The 20,000-nt window shown below is 40.1% G+C and overlaps 1 protein-coding gene across 5 annotated transcripts in view; it reads left to right on the forward strand.

Annotated features, from left to right (window-relative positions):
- The window catches only part of LOC115211899 (probable serine/threonine-protein kinase ifkA), a 119,031-nt gene that overhangs the window by 50,893 nt on the left and 48,138 nt on the right, over nucleotides 1-20,000 (forward strand). The window contains exon 1 of one of the 5 annotated variants that reach the window (XM_036503188.1): nucleotides 11,661-11,682. The exons of the other annotated variants lie outside the window; for them this stretch is intronic. Within the exon in view, the coding sequence (XP_036359081.1) occupies nucleotides 11,676-11,682 (7 nt within the window). The 5' untranslated portion in view covers nucleotides 11,661-11,675. Of the gene's footprint in view, nucleotides 1-11,660; nucleotides 11,683-20,000 lie in introns of those variants that run through there. 5 annotated transcript variants of the gene reach the window in all.

Genomic DNA, 20,000 nt, shown 5'->3' on the forward strand with positions numbered 1-20,000 from the left:
ACCACTTTGCCTCTGTGAGGCCCAAACGCTCGAAAAGTGTTCTTTATGTGCCACCAGCCTCAGTGCACTTGGCTTGACAGTTACTCTCAAGCACAGCTCATTGCCAGATAGATAGATATATGACAAGTTTCTTTTAGTTTCTATCAACTAAGTCTATCCACAGGACTTTGGTCGGCCTGGGGCTATAGTAGAAGACACTTACCCAAGGTGGCACGCAGTAGGACTGAAATGGAAACCACAAGGTTGGGAAGCCAACTTCTTAGCATGATTTCCATGTTATAAATTGAAATGCATTCCAAGCACAAAACAAAGCAAGTAATAATACAATGCAATGTGTATACTTAGAGGCATTTGAAAAGAAATAAAGAAATGCATTAGGTAATAAATAAACATGGTGTTGTTGCTTATGGGTTAGGTGGTGGCAGTGGTACAGTGGGAGATATTCTTTTCTACTCTAGGCACAGTTGCTTTGAATTTGCTTCAGGAAGAGTTCTGTGCTTGTGATGGTTGGTTGGGGTGGGGGCCCTGGGAATGTGGCCTGGGTGTCAAGTGAGTGGCAACCTGAAAAAGGTTGAGAACCCTTTCGTTACTGTATTTTTATTTTGAGATGCTCTGTGTTTCTTCCAATTATTTTAAATCATCATCATCATCGTTTAACGCCCGTTCTCCATGCTAGCATGGGTTGGACGGTTCGACCGGGGATCTGGGAAGCCAAAAATCTGCACCAGGCTCCAGTCTGATCTGGCAATGTTTCTACAGCTGGATGCCCTTCCTAACGCCAACCACTCCGTGAGTGTAGTGGAAGCTTTTTACATGCCACCCGCACAGGTGCCAGGCGAGGCTGGCAACGGCCACAGTCGGATTGGTGCATTTTACGTGCCACCGGCATGGAAGCCAGATGAGGCGGCGCTGGCATCGGCCACGATTCGGATAGTGCTTTTTACGTACCACCAGTCCAGGGGTCCTGGCATCTGCCGGGTGCCAGTCATAGGATTGGTTCGATTTCGATTTCGATTTCACTTGCCCCAACATGTCTTCGCAAGCAAAGGGGGTTGGCATGGGCACCTGTCATCGGATGAGGTTCGATATCGACTTCACTTGCCTCAACAATATAACAATATAACGAAGAATTTAGTAAAATAACATGGTTATCATTAAGCTAGTGTTAGGAACATAAATTGTGACTAAGATTTGGTGGAAGATTTGAATTCAAAACTTATGAAAACAAGACATTTATACTAAAGAGCCAGAGCCAGTTTCAGCCGGGTTGGTAACGAAAGGGTTAATCAAATCAAGTGGAACACTTGTCATCGTAACTGACAGAGTACCCCAGCCAAAATCATTTGCCAGAATCGAAATATCTTGCTGAATTTGATGTAAACTTTCTGCTGGTGGAAAACCTACAGTGGTGAATAGTTTGACCATATTATAATATGTTGCCAAACATAATTCATTAACTGAGCTTTTCAGTTCATCCTATATAACCCAGCTATGTTTTTTTTTTATACTTGTTTCAGTCATTTGACTGCGGCCATGCTGGAGTACCGCCTTTAGTCGAATCAAATCGGCCCCGGACTTATTCTTTGTAAGCCTAGTACTTATTCTATCTGTCTCTTTTGATGAACCACTAAGTTACGGGGACCTAAACACACCAGCATCGGTTGTCACGTGATGTTGGCGGGGACAAGCACAGATACACAACATATACACACACACACACAACGGGCTTCTTTCAGTTTCCATCTACCAAATCTACTCACAAGGCTTTGGTCGGCCTGAGGCTATAGCAGAAGACACCTGCCCAAGGTGCCACGCAGTGGGACTGAACCTAGAACCATGTGGTTGGTAAGCAAGCTACTTACCACACAACCACTCCTATTATGTAGGTTTATCCTTCCTCTCAGTTGCTTTTATAAGTTCGTCTCAAAGTTTTCCATTTATACACCTTGAAGTCAGCTATAACATTTTATTAATCTATTGGCTTCAGCAAAGAAGTTATTTTCTTCAGGGCATGTTTCACCCTTACACTATCAGAAATATCATATTTTGTTGGAAATATTGGAAGCCTGGCATTGTATTTTTCTACAGCAGGGCAAAAGTAGTTTGTAAACCAGTCTTGGAAAGGTTCATAGCCACCCCAAGCTTTCTTCTTTCAGCATCAAATCACAGGTAAATTAAACTTAGCATGACCCTTGAAAGCCCTTGAATTTTGAGTGTGAACAATAAGGACTTTAATTTTCATATCACCACTAGCATTTCATATGGCCACCATTTCCTTTCACAAGAAGCACAAGATGATTTTTGAAAGTTTTAAGCCTTTAGCAATTCACATTACTCTGCTAAATTTAATATTTATTAATTTACATTGCTTTGAATTTGTCGTGCATTATCTTGTAACTCTGAGATTTCACTGATGTCATCATCATCATCATCGTTTAACGTCCGTTTTCCATGCTAGCATTGGTTGGACAGTTCAACTGGGGTCTGAGAAGCCAGAAGGCTGCGCCAGGCCCAGTCTGATCTGGCAGTGTTTCTACAGCTGATGCCCTTCCTAACGCCAACCACTCCGTGAGTGTAGTCGGTGCTTTTTACGTGCCACCTGCACAGGTGCCAGACGAGGTTGGCAAACGGCCACGATCGGATGGTGCTTTTTACGTGCCGCTGGCACGGAGGCCAGTCGGGGCAGTGCTGGCAACGACCACATTCGGATGGTTCTCTTACATGCCACTGGCACTGGTATCACAGCTACAATTTCCATTCATGTTGATTGATTTCGATTGGCAACTTAACCAGTCATTTTAGTGATATGCAAATTAAGGTGCATTTTCACCTTTTCAAATCAGTCTTCACAAAAAATAGAAGATTTTGGGTCAGAAGTTGTACTTTTCACTGTCTACAAATTGTCATACAAACTTTTAGCTTTCACTAACCCCTTGTTGTGATACTAGCTTACCTGAGACCATCCTTAGTTGTATAATATAAACTTCTTGTCTTGAAGTGATCTTAATTCAAAACCTTCCATCAAAATTCTGTGTTAATTCATGTTCCTGCTGAGACCTCCTTTGGACATGACTGACCATGGGATTGCACCTAGAAAGTTACCCTCCCATGCACAAGTCTGGGCAAGGTTGTTTATGGAAGACCAGCAGTCGCCCATGCATACCGGCCTCCCCTCTCCATGCCACCAGTGTTATCCAAGGGAAAGGCAAAGGGGCCGATACAGCTTGGCACCTGTGACGTTGCAACTCATTTCTACAGCTGAGTGAACTGGAGCAACGTGAAATGAAGTGTCTTGCTCAAGACCACAACACGCAGCCCAGTCTGGGATTCAAACTCACAACCCCACGATCGTAAGTTCGACGCTCTAACCACTGAGCCATGCACCTTCACATGTTTCAAAAACCAAATTAATAAGGACAAAATATTTTTCTGAATCTTTCAAGTTTTTCAAAATTAATTAAAACAGCATGTGTAAGAAGAATTATGGCAACAAAAGACTCAAACCCAAATTCACTGTAGACAAGAAGGAAAGCAGTCTATTCTTCTGTTTTTGGTAGGATTTGGTAAGGAGGAACTGGGATTTATCTTGTTGGTTCTCCTGGTGAACCTACACTGACATCCCTGATCACTCTTCCTTACCAAAATCTGACAAGATGAAGACATGTACAGAAGGTAAATTTTCAAGAGAAATCCAAACAGAAAATGCCTTCATTAAGCTCAATTCTGGACCATTTACAGCTACTTTTCAAGGTGGCCAACCCCTGCTATTCTACGTGTTTGTGCGCATGTATGCATGCACACACCTTTAGTTTGGTCCATCTGCACAGCACATTGGGCATCTTCTGTTATAGCCCTGAGTTAATGAAAGTCTTGAGTGGATTTGGTAAAAACTGAAAAAAGCTCATTCTGTATATGTATACATGTGCAAAACGCCCCCCATCCAATGGACAGTGCTGAATCATATCTGCTGAATAAAAAGCAATCAGTGTTTTCTTTTCGTTAAAAAATAATTAAGCATGCCTTTATTTCAATAAAATTTTTGGTTTGTTAAACGAAGTTAAGGCAAAAAATAAAAACTTCTTGAGAAACCAAATAGTCTTTCCTTCCTTCATGCCAAGTTTGAAGAAAATAACTCTTTTGCATCTTACTTTTTTGGTCTCTTAAATATACTGCATTTTGTGGCATTATTTCAAGCCAGCTGGCTTTTTTTGCGCAAACTGCACGTGCATTTTTCTCATGTATGCATAGCATCGATCGCAACAGCTGATGTACTTGCACATACAAATGCACGTTCCCACGGCTTTATCGATCGCATTCTCACCTGGAATCGATTTTTGTAATTTTTTCAAGATCTATACACGCCCTGATACCGTCAGTATCTACATATCAAATTTGAGTGCAATCGGATGGAGGATGCCCAAGATCCTAGAAGACACACACACACACAGACAGAACGGATTTTATATAATAGATAATTCTGTGTGTGTGTGTGTGTATCCTTGTCTAGACATTATGTGATAGTAGTAAATGAGCACCATTGTCATACAAGCAACGTTCATTTCTGTTCTTTTGTTTCCAGTCTGCCATGAAAAAACATGTCTAGCTAAGGAAAACTATTTCCTTGCTCGGGAACAGGTAGGGATTAGCAACAGGAAGGGTATCCAGCCCTAGAAAAGTCTGCCTCAACAAATTCCATCTGACCAATGCAAGCATGGAAAAAACGGACATAAAATGACAACAAGGTGTGTGTGTGTGTGTGTGTGTGTGTAATTCTTGCCCCTTTTTTTTCTGTAAATACAGCTGTTTTCCTGTTTTTTTGGTTTTTTTTTAGTTGAATGGTTGAATCATGTAATAGACAGAGGTCTAGTAAGCTACCAGTCTAATTAAAGTCTATCATCTGTTGTGGGGTGTGGGGTCAGTCATTTTGCTTATTCACCAGTCAGTCATTGAGTCCGTTCTGTCTCAGTCCAGCCATCCACTCACCTCCCTCCCTCATCACCCACCCACCCACCTACCTACCTACCTACCTACCAAACCAAGCAGCGAAGAGAGTCCATTTACGTACATGTAGCTGACTGGTTTAGTTGTACGCTTTGTCTAGGTTGCTAAGACGTTACATTATGACTGTCTAGTCTGGTCTACATGTGTGTGTGTGTGTATCCTAAGATTTAAGCACTGCATGTAAGGAACAAATGAAAGAGAGAAGGAAGAGGAAAGTGCGATACGGGAGAAAGGTAGTGAACATAGTCTTTCATAGTCTTTGTGTCTGGTTTGCGATGATCTCGATGTGATTGGGGCAGATAATGTGTAGCTATTGTACTAAGTCGAACTACGGTTATTGTGTTAATTAGGTCCTACATTTGTCACATTTCCTGTGTGGAACTTACTCCTTAGAATGAATCTTAAAATAGCAAATTGCACTCACTCCATAGCATATATTTTCAATCTATATAGGTTGGTCGTGTTAGCATTAACCATTCAAAACCAGGGAAAGACTTGAGGACTTGAAATGACTTTAGGTGGACGTTGTCCCTGGACCGTCGTTTCTTCCACGTCTGTCTAACATGTAAAATTCTTTTTTTTTTTTATTTAAAAAAATTTTTTTTTTTTGTAATGTTTGACTCCACCATGGCCTGGGAGAACATTGGTGAGAGAAGTAGGAATAAGGCAGGGTGACTGTCACTCATACGTGTGGGTGTGGGACAGAATGAAAAAAATTGAACAAGTGACTTTAAAACGAAATTGTTTTAAAATCCCTAGATAACATATATATATATATATATATATATACACACACACACATACATACACAGAGAAATATATATATATACACACACACACACACACACACAGAGAAAGATATATATATACATTTGTATGTATATTCTTTTGTTTGTTTCAGTCATTTGACTGCGGCCATGCTGGAGCACCGTATTTAGTCAAACAAATCAGCCCCAGTACTTATTCTATCAGTCTCTTTTGCCGAACCGCTAAGTTACGTGAGCATACTAACATTGGCAGTCAGGCAATGGTAGGGGGACAAATAGACACACAAACATACACATACACACCCACACACACATATACGAAGGGCTTTTTCGGTTTCCGTCTGCCATATCCACTCACAAGGCCTTGGTCAGCCCGAGGCTATAGTAAAAGATATTTGCCCAAGGTGTCACACAGTGGGACTGAATCTGGAACCATGTGGTTGGTAAGCAAGCTACTTAGCACACAGCCACTCCTATATTTGTATGTGTATATATATATATATATACACAGAGTGCGTCAGGTATTTGAGGACATACCTTTTTTGAGTCATTGCTGCGTTTTTTGCTAACTCTGTATAATCTTTATTTCTGAAAATAATAATGGCAGACCCTCAGCTTACTCAAGAAATGAAGAGGCATGCTGTTATTGTGGTTATAAAGGCTGAGCATAACAATTTAGAAATATCCCGATTTTAAAAGCTGCCAGATCTTTCGTCTGCAAAGATTGTAAGGAGCTAGAGACTGAATATGGAAATGTTTCACCAGTATCAAAGCATAAAAATCATTCTAAATCATCAGAACACCTGGATTTATCCAGTAAGTTCAACAGACCATTGATTACAATCCCAGAAAGTCCATGAGGTCAATTGCAAAAGATCTCCATGTGTCAGAAGGAACAGTCAGAAATGTTGTCCATGAAGACATCAGATATAAGTCTTATATGATGAGGAAAGGTCAATTTGTCAGAAAAAGCAAAAGAAACTCACTACATCAGATCTAAAAGGCTCTTAAACAAACTGAAAAATCCAGAGGAAGATTTGATTTGGGTTTTCTCAAACGAGAAAAACTTCAACCAAGATCAGGAAGTTAACAGAAGAAATGACAGGTGGTTATGTGCAGAACCTTCTGAAGTTCCAAGTGTTATTCGTACAAAATTTCCTGCAACTCTCATGGTTTTAGGGGTCGTCAGCAATGAAGGATATGTGATGCCTCCTTACGTCTTTCCACAAGGCCTTAGAGTTAACTCGACCGCCTACGTTGAGGTCCCGGAAATAATTGTTAAACTCTGGATAGACAGTGTATGCAATGGAAGGCCATATGTGTTTCAGTAAGACTCTGCACTATCACACATGGCTCTAGTAATACAAGAATGGATGGCTGAAAATGTTTATGATCACATAACCCCTAATATTTGTCCTCCTAATTCTCCAGATCACAATCCATTGGACTATTACATGTGGAGCATTGCTGAGAGGGAGGTCAATGAACACGCCCATATCACCTAAGATTCTTTGAAAGGTGCCATAGTCAGAGTAATGTCCAAAATGAACCAGGAGCACTTGATTCTAGCATGTAGATGATCTAGATCTCATACAAGTAGTTTTTGAAGCTGAAGGTGGCTTTATTCAATAACACTGTAGGAAAGGAGGTTTATTTTTATCCTCATAGCATTTTTTTGATTAATAAAGTTACCTGGCCTGGTGCAGCCTTCTGGCTTCCCAGACCCCAGTTGAACCGTCCAACCCATGCTAGCATGGAAAGCGGACGCTAAATGATGATGATGATGATGATATATCTGTTTTTTTATAAACATATAATCTGTCCTCAAATATCTTACACAACCTGTATATATATACATTTGTGTGTCTATATACACACATATATATATACATACACATTTTATATACTGTTTATATATATACATATATATCATCATTCATTTAGCGTCCGTTTTCCATGCTAGCATGGGTTGGACGGTTCAACTGGGGTCTGGGGAGCCCGAAGGCTGCACCAGGCCAGTCAGAATATATATATATATATATATATATATATACCAGAGTAAGCACATAAATGTGAAACAAGGTGGAAAAAAGAGTACTCAAATACCAGAGGTAGAGTAATAATATATATATGTATATATACATTTGTATATACATTTTTTTATATTTCAGCACTCTGTCAGTTACGACGACGAGGGTTCCAGTTGATCTGATCAACGGAACACCCTGCTTGTGAAATTAACATGCAAGTGGCTGAGCACTCCACAGACACGTGTACCCTTAACGTAGTTCTCGAGGAGAGTCAGCATGACACAGAGTGTGATAAGGCTGGCGCTTTGAAATACAGGTACAGCAGAAACAGGAAGAAAGAGTGAGAGAAAGTTGTGGTGAAAGAGTACAGCAGGGTCCCCCCCCCCACTCCTGTCAGCGCATCGTGGAGCTTTGTGTTTTTGCTCAATGAGCACTCACAACGCCTGGTCTTGGAATTGAAACCATGACCCTATGGCCGCGTGTCCGCTGCCCTAACCACTAGGCCATTGCGTCTCCCTCTCTCTCTATCTCTCTCTCTCTCTCTCTCTCTCTCTCTCTCTCTCTCTCTGTATATAAATAAATATATATATACACGCACACAAACAATTGTATATGCATTTTTATGTGTGTGTGTGTGTATGTATATAGATAGATAGATAAATAGATAGGTGCAGGAGTGGCTGTGTGGTAAGTAGCGTCGGGCCAACCAAAGCCTTGTGAGTGGATTTGGTAGACGGAAACTGAAAGAAACCCAGCATATATATATATATGTGTGTGTGCGTTTGTTCCCCCAACATCGCTTGAGAACCGATGCTGGTGTGTTTACATCCCTGTAACTTAGCAGTTTGGCAAAAGAGACTGATAGAATAAGTACTAGGCTTATAAAGAATAAGTCCTGGGGGTCGGTTTGCTCAACTAGAGGCAGTGCTCCAGCATGGCCGCAGTCAAATGACTGAAACGAAAGAATATATAAATATACATACATTTGTATATATGTTAATATATACACATGTATATATTTATACACACATACCCCAGCATGGATGTTAAATGATGACTTATTTACACAAAACACACACTCACGTATACACATGCACAGACACTCATACATACATACGTGCTCACACACATACATATATACATACATACATGTGTGTGTGTGTCTGTGTAAATTTAATATTTAAAATGATTTCTAGACAGCACACACACACCACACACACACACAAAGCAATCAGCTTTTTATTAAGATTCTGGTTGGTCGATTCATTGTTTCTTATGGACAGACTTATGTCACCAAACATTGTTCCGTCGTCATGGAAGATATCTTGCTATGATATCTCGTTAAAGCTGTGTGTAGTAAAAAGAAAATCTACACAGGATAACCACAGGGAAAAGAAAGAGAATTTATAATTATAATAATATAATAATAATAATAATGCTGGAAAATAATTAAAAAAAATGCCGGGAATGAAATGAAAACAAAAAAAAAAAATGAAAAAATTTACCCAGAAAACAAAAAAATTTTCATTGCTGGACACTGGGACACAAGTGGCCCTTCCTTTCTTTTCTTCTTTTGTATGTGTGTGTGTGTGTGTGTGTGTGTGTTGGAAGCAGCAGGCTGCAACATCAGTAGACATGCCGGCGGTCAGTCATTAGACTATGCATTCTTCCAGCAATGACCGATCTAAGACTTTATAGTATGTATATTGATCAATTTATTGGCTTTTTATGAAGTCCACCCGCCCACCGACAACAAGCACACGCATACATATGCACACATACACACACAGACATATACACACACACACACATACCACCACCACCACTGCCGCCACCCTGCACTCTGGATTTATCGGAACACAGAGAACCGTTCAGAGTAAGAAAACACCCACTAATTGTGATTTTTGACATATATATATAAAAAAAAAAAAGAAACGGGGTGTGGAGTGAAAGGGACAACAGATAAGGGGTGGGGGAGTGTAATTAATCCCCCTCTAATGAATCTCAAATTTCTGTTTTCTAATTTAAAAAAAAAAGATGATTATATTGTCATATATATGTAATTAATTTCTCGTTTATTTTTCTGCTGTCTGCAATTTCTCCTTTTTAACTCTCGTACCTTCTCTCTCTCCCTCTCTCCTTCCTTTCCTTTTCTGTCTGTCTGCTGTCACTACAGTTTGGTACCTCTTATATCTTACCCCTCGACCATAATTACATTTCTCTCTCGCTTCTCTTCTTTGGCTGTGCATCTACCTAAATCTAAATCTAAAGCACAAGTACGGAGTATTGTTAATGTGCAAAAAACCAGATTTTTTTTTTATATACTCTACGAAACACATACACAATAAATCTACCCGTTTGATTCATATGATGTCTATTATTCATAGTACCCATGCTTGTATGTGTTTCACTTCAGACACACAGGGTGTCTTATGTGTGACTACATACTTATAAAAATCAACATTTATTTCATTTTCATATTGTTTGTCTTGCATTTACATTTCTGTTCGGTCTCCATTTATGCTTTTTGTACTTGTCTTTACGCCTGTCTCTCTCTGTCTCTGGCAGCCTGTCTGTGTCTGTCTATCTATCGATCAATCGATTGATCTGTCTGTCTATCTATCGATCTGTCTATCTATCTGTCTGTCTGTCTGTCTATCTCTTTATCCATCCATCTATCTGTTTATATCTTTATCCACCCCTATCTATCTATCTATCCATCTATCTATCTGTTTATCTCTTTATCCACCCCTATCTATCCATCTATCTATCTATCTATCTATCTGTCTGTCTCTTTATTCATCCATCCATTCATCTTTCTTTCTTTCTTGTGTATTGCATTGATCTTGTTTTTCTCTCCTCAAAGAGTCACTAAAATTAGTACCAGTAATTTGATATTTCTACTTCTACTGGCAACAAAAGACTTCTCTTGCCAAGTGAAGGACCGACTGTCTGATGCTTGTACACAAATTACAGTTACTGCATGGTCGCAAATCATGAGCACTGACTGTCAAAGATGTCTTGGAAGTTGGGAAAACATGGTGAGCGTGCCCTGCTAGATGTTTCGAAGTGGCCAGGGAACAGAAGAAAGAAGACATGCACCCAACACCAGAGCTGAAGACACCTCCGAAGGGGGGGGGGGGCACATCAAAACGGTAGAGGAGTAGGGGCCAAAACCAGACTTGGTTCCTCCTGATGATGTCTTGAGCTAACTGGATCCCATAAAGGAGCTGTTGTGGTAGCAGACCACGAAACACGGTTGTAATTCTTCTGAGGCGGCGAGCTGGCAGAAACGTTAGCACGCCGGGCAAAATGCTTAGCGGTATTTCGTCTGTCTTTACGTTCTGAGTTCAAATTCTGCCGAGGTCGACTTTGCCTTTCATCCTTTCGGGATTGATTAATTAAGTACCAGTTACGCACTGGGGTCGATGTAATCGACTTCATCCATTTGTCTGTCTTTGTTTGTTCCCTCTGTGTTTAGCCCCTTGTGGGAAGTAAAGAAATAGGTTGTAATTCCTCTGAGAATAAACAATGGAATGTGGATAATTTGTGAGAAGGAAATCTAGAGAAGCGGAAATGATTATATACTGTGCAAGGGAGGAGACAGTAACTGGTACAGATGTTTGGGGTGTGCAGAGGATGGCAGCTGAGGAAGGAAGTGCTGAGCTATCCAAACGGAAAGCACAGGAAGAAACATGAAGGCCGTTCTCAAGATACTGGGCCCTCGCAAAGGAGACAACGAGGAGCCTTCAAGTGGTGAGACACTGTGCTGGAGCCGACTCGTCCGACCCATGCCAGCTTCGGTGTAAAAACAATGTAAAATGATGATGATGATGATGATGATGGGAGATGATTCAATCAGCTATGTCCCCTCCCTATGTCAAGTAACAAGAAATCAATATTTTGTCTGTCCTTGCTTCCGTGTGTGTGTGTGTGTGTATGTGTGTGTTTTCAGGTTAGTCTGATTCCACTTTGGTAGTTTAGCTATTGTTATTATTATTATTTTTGTCTGTTGTAATTTTATTGTAATATCTTAAATATAAAATATACACCCACTCTTCGCTGTTTATATTTTCTATGCACCCTAAAAATTCAACATATATATATATATATACACCCTAAAAATTCAATATATATATATATATATATATAAGGATAAGATCGTTAATTTAAAAATAAAATGACGATTTTATCAAGTGGTCAGCATGGAAAAAATAACCTTCAAAGGAAATAATTATTAAAATTATAAATTAGGGTATCTATGAGATACCACCATGCTGAAAATAGCAGCCATGATCTGACTCTAAAAGAGAGTCAGATCGTGGCTGTTGGCTGTTATTTTCAGCATGGTGGTATCTCGTAGATACCCTAATTTATAATTCTTATATATATATATATATATATATATATATATACATCCCTTGACTGTATGTGTATACATACACACACATCCTTGTGTTCCCTATCATGTGTGTTGTTTCAATAAGGATGACTTGGCTGTTATTTCTAGCCAATTGAGTGACCACATAGGAGCTTCTTCCCTCTATTTGTTCAACTTTGTATCAAGCATATCAAAAGTTTAACGGTCTTGTGCGAGATAATACATCGCTTGCAGGGAACTTGCTGATTTGTCAGCCAGGGATGTGGAGTTACTATGGCAACGGGAATGGAAAGGATTTTTTTTTTTTTTTTTTTTTCAGGAATAAAAAAAGAAGCATGTTGCTAAGGCTTCCTCCATCAGCTGCTTCTGCATCCATTTCTAAGTCCTAACTACCTCTCTAGTACCATAATTCTTCCACTGCAACCAGTTACTTGTAAACTGAGAAACCTTACACTTATATAAATATATATATGTACATATATATATATATATATATATATATATATATATATATATATATATATATATATATACATTCTAATTGTCATCATTGATAATATAATCTTCTTCGTCATCTTTACCATTATCACTATCATCATCATCATTATTATTATTATATTATTATTATTATTATAACTGCCAGTCTCCGCTTCGTCTTCATATAGCTGTCATTATGACGACTATCGTTATTACCCTTGTTATTATCATAGCTGGCATCAATTATGACCATCATCGTGGAGCTACCTACAGCCCCTATATCAGTTAACAAATGGCTGTGTTATCTTAACAGTTCATCTATTAAAACCTATTAATACAACCATTATTGCTGCCGATATTCTAGGCTCTTTTATTCCTGCTGCTGTTGTTGTTGTTGTTGTTGTTTAGTGCTAAATTGGATCATGCAGATATACTATATTGTCTTTTAGTTTCAGGAATAATGTACCCTGAGCTGCATTATCCAATATGCCTTTCCTTCTTTGAGGTGAAAGGGTGTGCTCTGAGGATGACTTGGCTGTTGTTTCTAGCCAATTAAGTGACCACATAGGAGCTTTTCCCCTCTATAGCTACTTTTTACTTGGGTAGGAGGGAGAAATAGGATAAAACCTGATTGCTGTAATGGATGTGAGTTTGCGATATTGTGAGCATGCACAAATGAAATGCAACACAATAGCTATAACAAAGAACGGAATCTGGTTCGCAGGCAATCTTCCAGAACTTACTGGTACCCTTTGGCAGTTTTTGACATAATTTTCATGTATTTGTAACAGCCAAACTTTAAGAATTATTACTAGTGTTTAATAACCTTTTGTACTCTAGGCACAGGGCCTGAAATTTTGTGGGAGGGAGACAGTCAATTAGATCTACCCCAGTATGCAATTGGTACTTAATATATCGACCCCTGAAAGGATGAAAGGCTCAGTTGACTGTGGTAGAATCTGAACTCAGAACGCAAAGACAGACGAAATACTGCTAAGCATTTCACCCAGCGTACTAACATTTCTACCAGCTCACCGCCTTATTATTACTACTACTAATAATAATAATAATAATAGACTGGAGTCAGATACAGTTCCTTAGCTTGCTAGCCCTGGTAAAACCGTCCAACCCATACCAGCATGGACAAAAAAAGGTTAAATGATGATGATGATTTCAAATTTTTGCACACAGTCAGCAGATTCAGGGGTGGGGGTAAGTCGATTTCATCGACACCCCACCCCAGCGTTCAAACTTATTTTGTCAACCCATAGTGGATGAAGGGTAAAGTCAACCTTGGTGGAATTTGAACTCAGAATGTAAAGATGGACAAAAAGCCACTAAGTATTTTGCCCAGCATACTAACGATTCTACCAGTTCACCACACTACTACTACTAATCATCATCATCATTGTTTAACATCCGCTTTCCATGCTGGCATGGGTTGGACGATTTGACTGAGGACTAGCGAACCAGGCTCCAGTCTGATCTGGCAGAGTTTCTACAGTTTGATGCCCTTCCTAATGCCAACCACTCCGAGAGTGTAGTGGGTGCTTTTATGTGCCACCGGGCACAGGGCCAGTCAGGCGGTACTGGCAACAACCTTGCTCGAATCTTTTACACATGCCACCAGCACAGGTGCCAGTAAGGCGATGCTGGTAACGATCACACTCGGATGGTGTCTTTTACGTGCCACCAGCACGGAGGCCAGATAGCCACTCTGGCAACGATCACACTCGGATGGTGCTCTTAATACCCTACTAGCACAGGGCTCAAGTACCAGTAATGCGACGCTAGTAACGAACACGCTCGAATGGTGCCTTTTAAGTGTCACTGGCACGGAAGCCGGTTAGCCACTCTGTCAATGATCACACTCGTATGGTGCTCTTTGCACCCCGCTAGCACGGACGCCAGTCATCAAATTTGATTTTAATTTTGATTTTGATTTGATTATAGCAATATTATAGCAATGTATATCAGCACTGATCATTGCTGTCACTACACAGTAATTAAAAGCCATAATAATTTTCAACGACTTAAATCATTACTGTGTATTGCTGCTACAGGTGTGTGTGTGCACATGTATTAGAAATGGAATGTCCCATTAGTTAAGTAGTCCTTATCATTGAATTATGATTTAAAATTTGATAAATTTATGGAACACAATGCAAATTGTGTGTGTGTGTGCACTTATGCATTTGGAGTGTCCTGCAAGCTAGGCGGTAATTAACATTTGAACAATAATTTAATATCTGATAAATTCATGGAACATAGTGCAAGTGTGTGTATATATGTATTCAGCCTGTCCCATGAGTAAGGCAGTACTTTGCAGTGAACTGTGGGTGTATAATCTGATAAATCTATATGACACAGTGCAAGTGTGTGTGTGTGTGTGTGCATGTGTTTGTGTTAGTGTGTGCAGTTGCAAGACGGTTTGCATTGACTTCCACAAGTAATACATGTTCCTACATGTCCAAATAGAATAAAGGTTTTCATTTAGACCCCCTTACTGCATACTCTCGACTGCACAACTCTCAACCATCAAAATTGCAATTAAGATATTGCTTTTCTTTTTTTTTTTTTTTTTTTTTTTTTTAGATTACTTAGATTACTTTATAGGCGCAGGAGTAGCTGTGTGGTAAGTAGTTTGCATACCAACCACATGGTTCTGGGTTCAGCCCCACTGCGTGGCACCTTGGGCAAGTGTCTTCTACTATAGACTCGGACTGACTAATGCTTTGTGAGTGGATTTGGTAGACGGAAACTATAAGAAACCCGTCGTATATATGTATGTGTGTATATATATATGTGTGTATATGTATGTATGTGTATATGTTTGTGTGTCTGTGTTTGTCTCCCAACATCTCTTGACAACCGATGCTGGTGTGTTTACGTCCCCGTAACTTAGCGGTACTAGGCTTACAAATAATAAGTCCTGGGGTCGATTTGCTCAACTACAGGTGGTACTCCAGCATGGCCACAGTCAAATGACTGTAACAAGTAAAAGAGTAAAAAAAGAGTACTTAAGGAACTCTATGTATACATGTGTGTATATGTATCATCATTGTCCTTTTAAGATTCAGTTTTCCCTGCTTTCGTTGGTCAGAGAGTTTTTATTGAGGCAGATTTTCCTATTGCCAACCCTCATCTGGCTCCATGACCAGACACCAGTGGCTGGTGTTTAGGAAGGGCATCCAACTGTAAAACCCCTGCCAAAACAGACACAGTAGCCTAGGGTAGTTTTTCTACTAGGCCGGGTCCTATCAGCGATCCTCCCCATTCATGCATGGAAGATGAATGTTAAATGATGATGATGATGATAGTATTACCTCTCTTTATGAGGACCTGCTTTATGAGACCCCAGATTTACGAGTTTTATTTTTCAAGCACAAGATCCAAATTTTGAATGAAGTGCAAGAGTTTCTACTACCATAACAAATGCTTCTGTGTGTTGCCAAGATATTTATAGAGAGCGAAAAAAAAAAAAGCTACTTCTAAGCAAACAACTCTAGACTGGTTTTTTAAAGAGAAATCTACAAGTCTGTCTGCAAGTGCTTGTGAATTAGCAATCGTATCTACAAGTGATGGTGTGTGCAAGTCTGATGTGAGCAAAAGTGATTCAGAAAGTGATTATAATAGTATTTTTTTTTATAGTAAATGATCTTAACATTCTTTTTACTTTACATAAAATATTCTTTACATTCTACTGTTGTTTTATTGCCATCTATTTACAAGTATTATAAATTTCATAGGTGAAATATTTTTCTGGGAACAAATTATGATCGCCAGCCTCGTCTGGCACCTGTGTCGGTGACACATAAGAAATCACCATCCGAGCGTAGCCGTCTGCCAGCCTCGTCTGGCACCTGTGTCGGTGGCACATAAAAAACACCATCCGAGCGTGGCCGTCTGCCAGCCTCATCTGGCACCTGTGTCGGTGGCACATAAAATCACCCACTACACTCTCGGAGTGGTTGGCGTTAGGAAGGGCATCCAGCTGTAGAAACACTGCCAGATCTGACTGGCCTGGTGCAGCCTTCGGGCTTGCCAGACCCCAGTTGAACCGTCCAACCCATGCTAGCATGGAAAGCGGACGTTAAACGATGATGATGATGATGATGATGATGATTGCTACTATGGGAAATTATTGCTCTGCTTTACAAATTTTCACTTTACGAGCGGCCTCTGGGAACAAATTAGCTCGTATATCACACACACACACACACACACACACACATTTACATACAGTTTCTCCGATGTGGGGGGCATGTTAGGTTCAACAGATATCTAGGACTAGACTCTGATCTTTGACATTTCATTAGTTATATGTACTTTTTCGTGTATGAAACTTCAATTAACCCTTTCGTTACCAACCCAGTCAAAACCGGCTCTGGCTCTGTAATACAAATGTCTTGTTTTCATAAGTTTTGCATCAAAATATACCACCAAACCTTAGTCGCAATTTATATTCCTAATACTAGCTTAATGATAACTAAGTTATTTTACTAAATTCTTTGTTATATTTAAAATAATTGAAAGAAACAGAGCATTTCAAAATAAATACAGTAACGAAAGGGTTAATGCTAGGCTGAGTCGATACATAGTATTGTAAGAGCTAAATATTAAGAATTTAGCTCTTACAATATGTGTTGAATAATTTTTTCATTCATTAGTATGTGTGTGTTTGGAGCAAGCAGGAGAAATTATACTCAATGCATGAACATACATATTTCATAATCGGCTGTAAAAGTTGCAAAAGTGACTCATGTCCCAAGAGTTTGAGACGTGACAGTCATGAAACTTTCCTGCCAATTTAAATGCTCATATATGCATACCCATGCATAATATTTGGCCACTCATGTTGTTCATAAATGTGTTCCGTGTATGTATGTTCAATGTGCATTCATACATACATCTACACACAGGCCATGTGTTGGGAGCATTTGATGCTTAATAAAAAAAAAAAAAACGAATTAGGGGTTTGGGAATAATGACCACTAATTATGTATGTGCTTAATATTGGAGAATATGGCTTAATAACCTTTTCTACTCTAGACACAAGGCCTGAAATTTTGAGGGAGGGGGCCAGTCAATTAGATCGACCCCAGTATGCAACTGGTACTTAATATATCGACCCCGAATGGATGAAAGGCTAAGTTGACCGTGGTGGAATTTGAACTCAGAACGCAAAGACAGACGAAATACTGCTAAGCATTTCACCCAGTGTGCTAACATTTCTACCATCTCACTGCCTTATTATTACTACTACTAATAATAATATGACTGCTGTCATAGCCCTGTGACCTTCTTGGATATAGTTAATTATATTCACCACTAACACTAATTTTATCGTTTGTCATTTGCTCATTTCAGTCATGCTGGGGCACCACCTTGAAGGGTTTTGTCAAGCAAATCAACTCTAGTGCTTACTTTTTTTTTTAAAGTCTGGTACTTATTCTGTTGGTTTCTTTTGCAAACTGCTAAGTTATGGGGGTGTACCCCAACCCACACCAGTCGTCAGACTGTGATGAGGATAAAGATAAACACAAGGACAAGCTCACCCAGACACACACGACAGGTGTCTTTCGGTTCCCGTCTTCGAGGATTTGGTTGATCCGAGGTTATAACAGAAGACATTTGCCAAAGGTGCTGCGGGGGGTGGAATTGAACTTGGAACCATGTGGCTGAGAAGCAAACTTCTTACTCACTCAGCCACACCTTCACCTCCACACAAACAAGCCAACATCAAAAAAATAAGACAGAGTGGTAAGGATCTGAACCAATGTAGAGAGAGACATAACATAATGTTCACACAATTCTCTGGATTTATTTGACTGTGTTTGCAGTATCATATCTCAGCCACTTCAGTAAAAATAAATAAATGAATAGAAATAAAATATATATATATATACGTGACCGATGCCAGCGCCACCTTGATTGGTTTCCATGCCAGTGAGACATAAAAAGCACCAACCGTCCTTGGCCGTTGCCAGACTCCCCTGGCACCTGTGCCGGTGACACGTAAAAAGCACCATCCATACGTGGCCGATGCCAGCACCGCCTTGACTGGCTTCCGTGTCGGTGGCACGTAAAAAGCACCAACTGATCGTGGCCGTTGCCAGCCTCCACTGGTACCTGTGCTGGTGGCATGTAAAAAGCACCATCCGTACATGACCGATGCCAGTGCCGCCTTAACTGGCTTCCGTGTTGGTGGCACGTAAAAACCACCAACCGATCGTGGCTATTTCCAGCCTCCCCTGGCACATAAAAAGCATCCAGCTGTAGAAACACTGCCAGACCAGACTGGAGCCTGGTGCAGCCTCCTGGCTTCACAGACCCTAGTCGAACCATCCAACCCATGCCAGCATGGAAAACGGACATTAAACGATGATGGTGATGATATGTAAAAAACAAAAAAAATAGCATTGGCATGATTGCCAATCTCCCAAATGCCAGTAATATAGACTTTCTGGCCAACTGTTGGCACATCTATTTTCATGTGATCCCTCTTTGGAAACAATTAGCTTAAGTGCTCTAGAATTTTTTTGCTTCTTTATTTCCTTTTTAATAAGCAGTAGTTGTTCGATATTGCTGCGATCACCACCACCACCGCCACTATCAATGCTTGTAATGCCATCATCACCGACCACACCCACCGTTTCATCTAACTCATCACCTTGCCAATGGTGGTATATTATCCCTTGATCGTATCTTCCTCACAACTTACATCTGCCACTACTCCTCTCATCACAAACACCGTCAATATTGTTATCACTGTAGCTTTACTGTTTACCATATAAACAACAGTGCTGTTATTAAACAGTTAATTGTGCGTGCAACACCACCATATAACCACTTATAATGGTGATGCTACCCTAATAACCACCACACCACTAACACAATATGCCTTTTATCTATTACTTGTTTCAGTCATTAGATTGCGACCATGCTGGGGCACTGCCTTTTAGTCAATTGAATCCGCCCCAGTTCCCATTTTTTTTAAAGCCTAGCATTTACGAGGGGCGTTCAATAAGTAATGCCCTGACCCACTTCCCATAGCAGTAGAGCAACGAAACTTGGCACAGTTATTAGTCTTTTTCTACATAGGAACCACCCAGAGTTACGCATTTCTCCCATCGTTTGATGCGGCTCTGGAGACCGTTTTTGTAGAAGACCCCAGCTTGGTCCTCCAACCTCAACGTGACTTCAGAAATCAAGGCTGCATCATCTGGGAAACGCTTTCCTTTCAAAAACAACTTCATGATTGGGAAGAGGTGAAAATCAGAGGGTGCAAGGTCAGGAAAGTATTCTGTCTGTCTTTTTTCCCAAACTACTAAGTTACAGGAC

Source organism: Octopus sinensis, linkage group LG5, assembly GCF_006345805.1.
Source record: "Octopus sinensis linkage group LG5, ASM634580v1, whole genome shotgun sequence".
Lineage (NCBI taxonomy): Eukaryota > Metazoa > Mollusca > Cephalopoda > Octopoda > Octopodidae > Octopus > Octopus sinensis.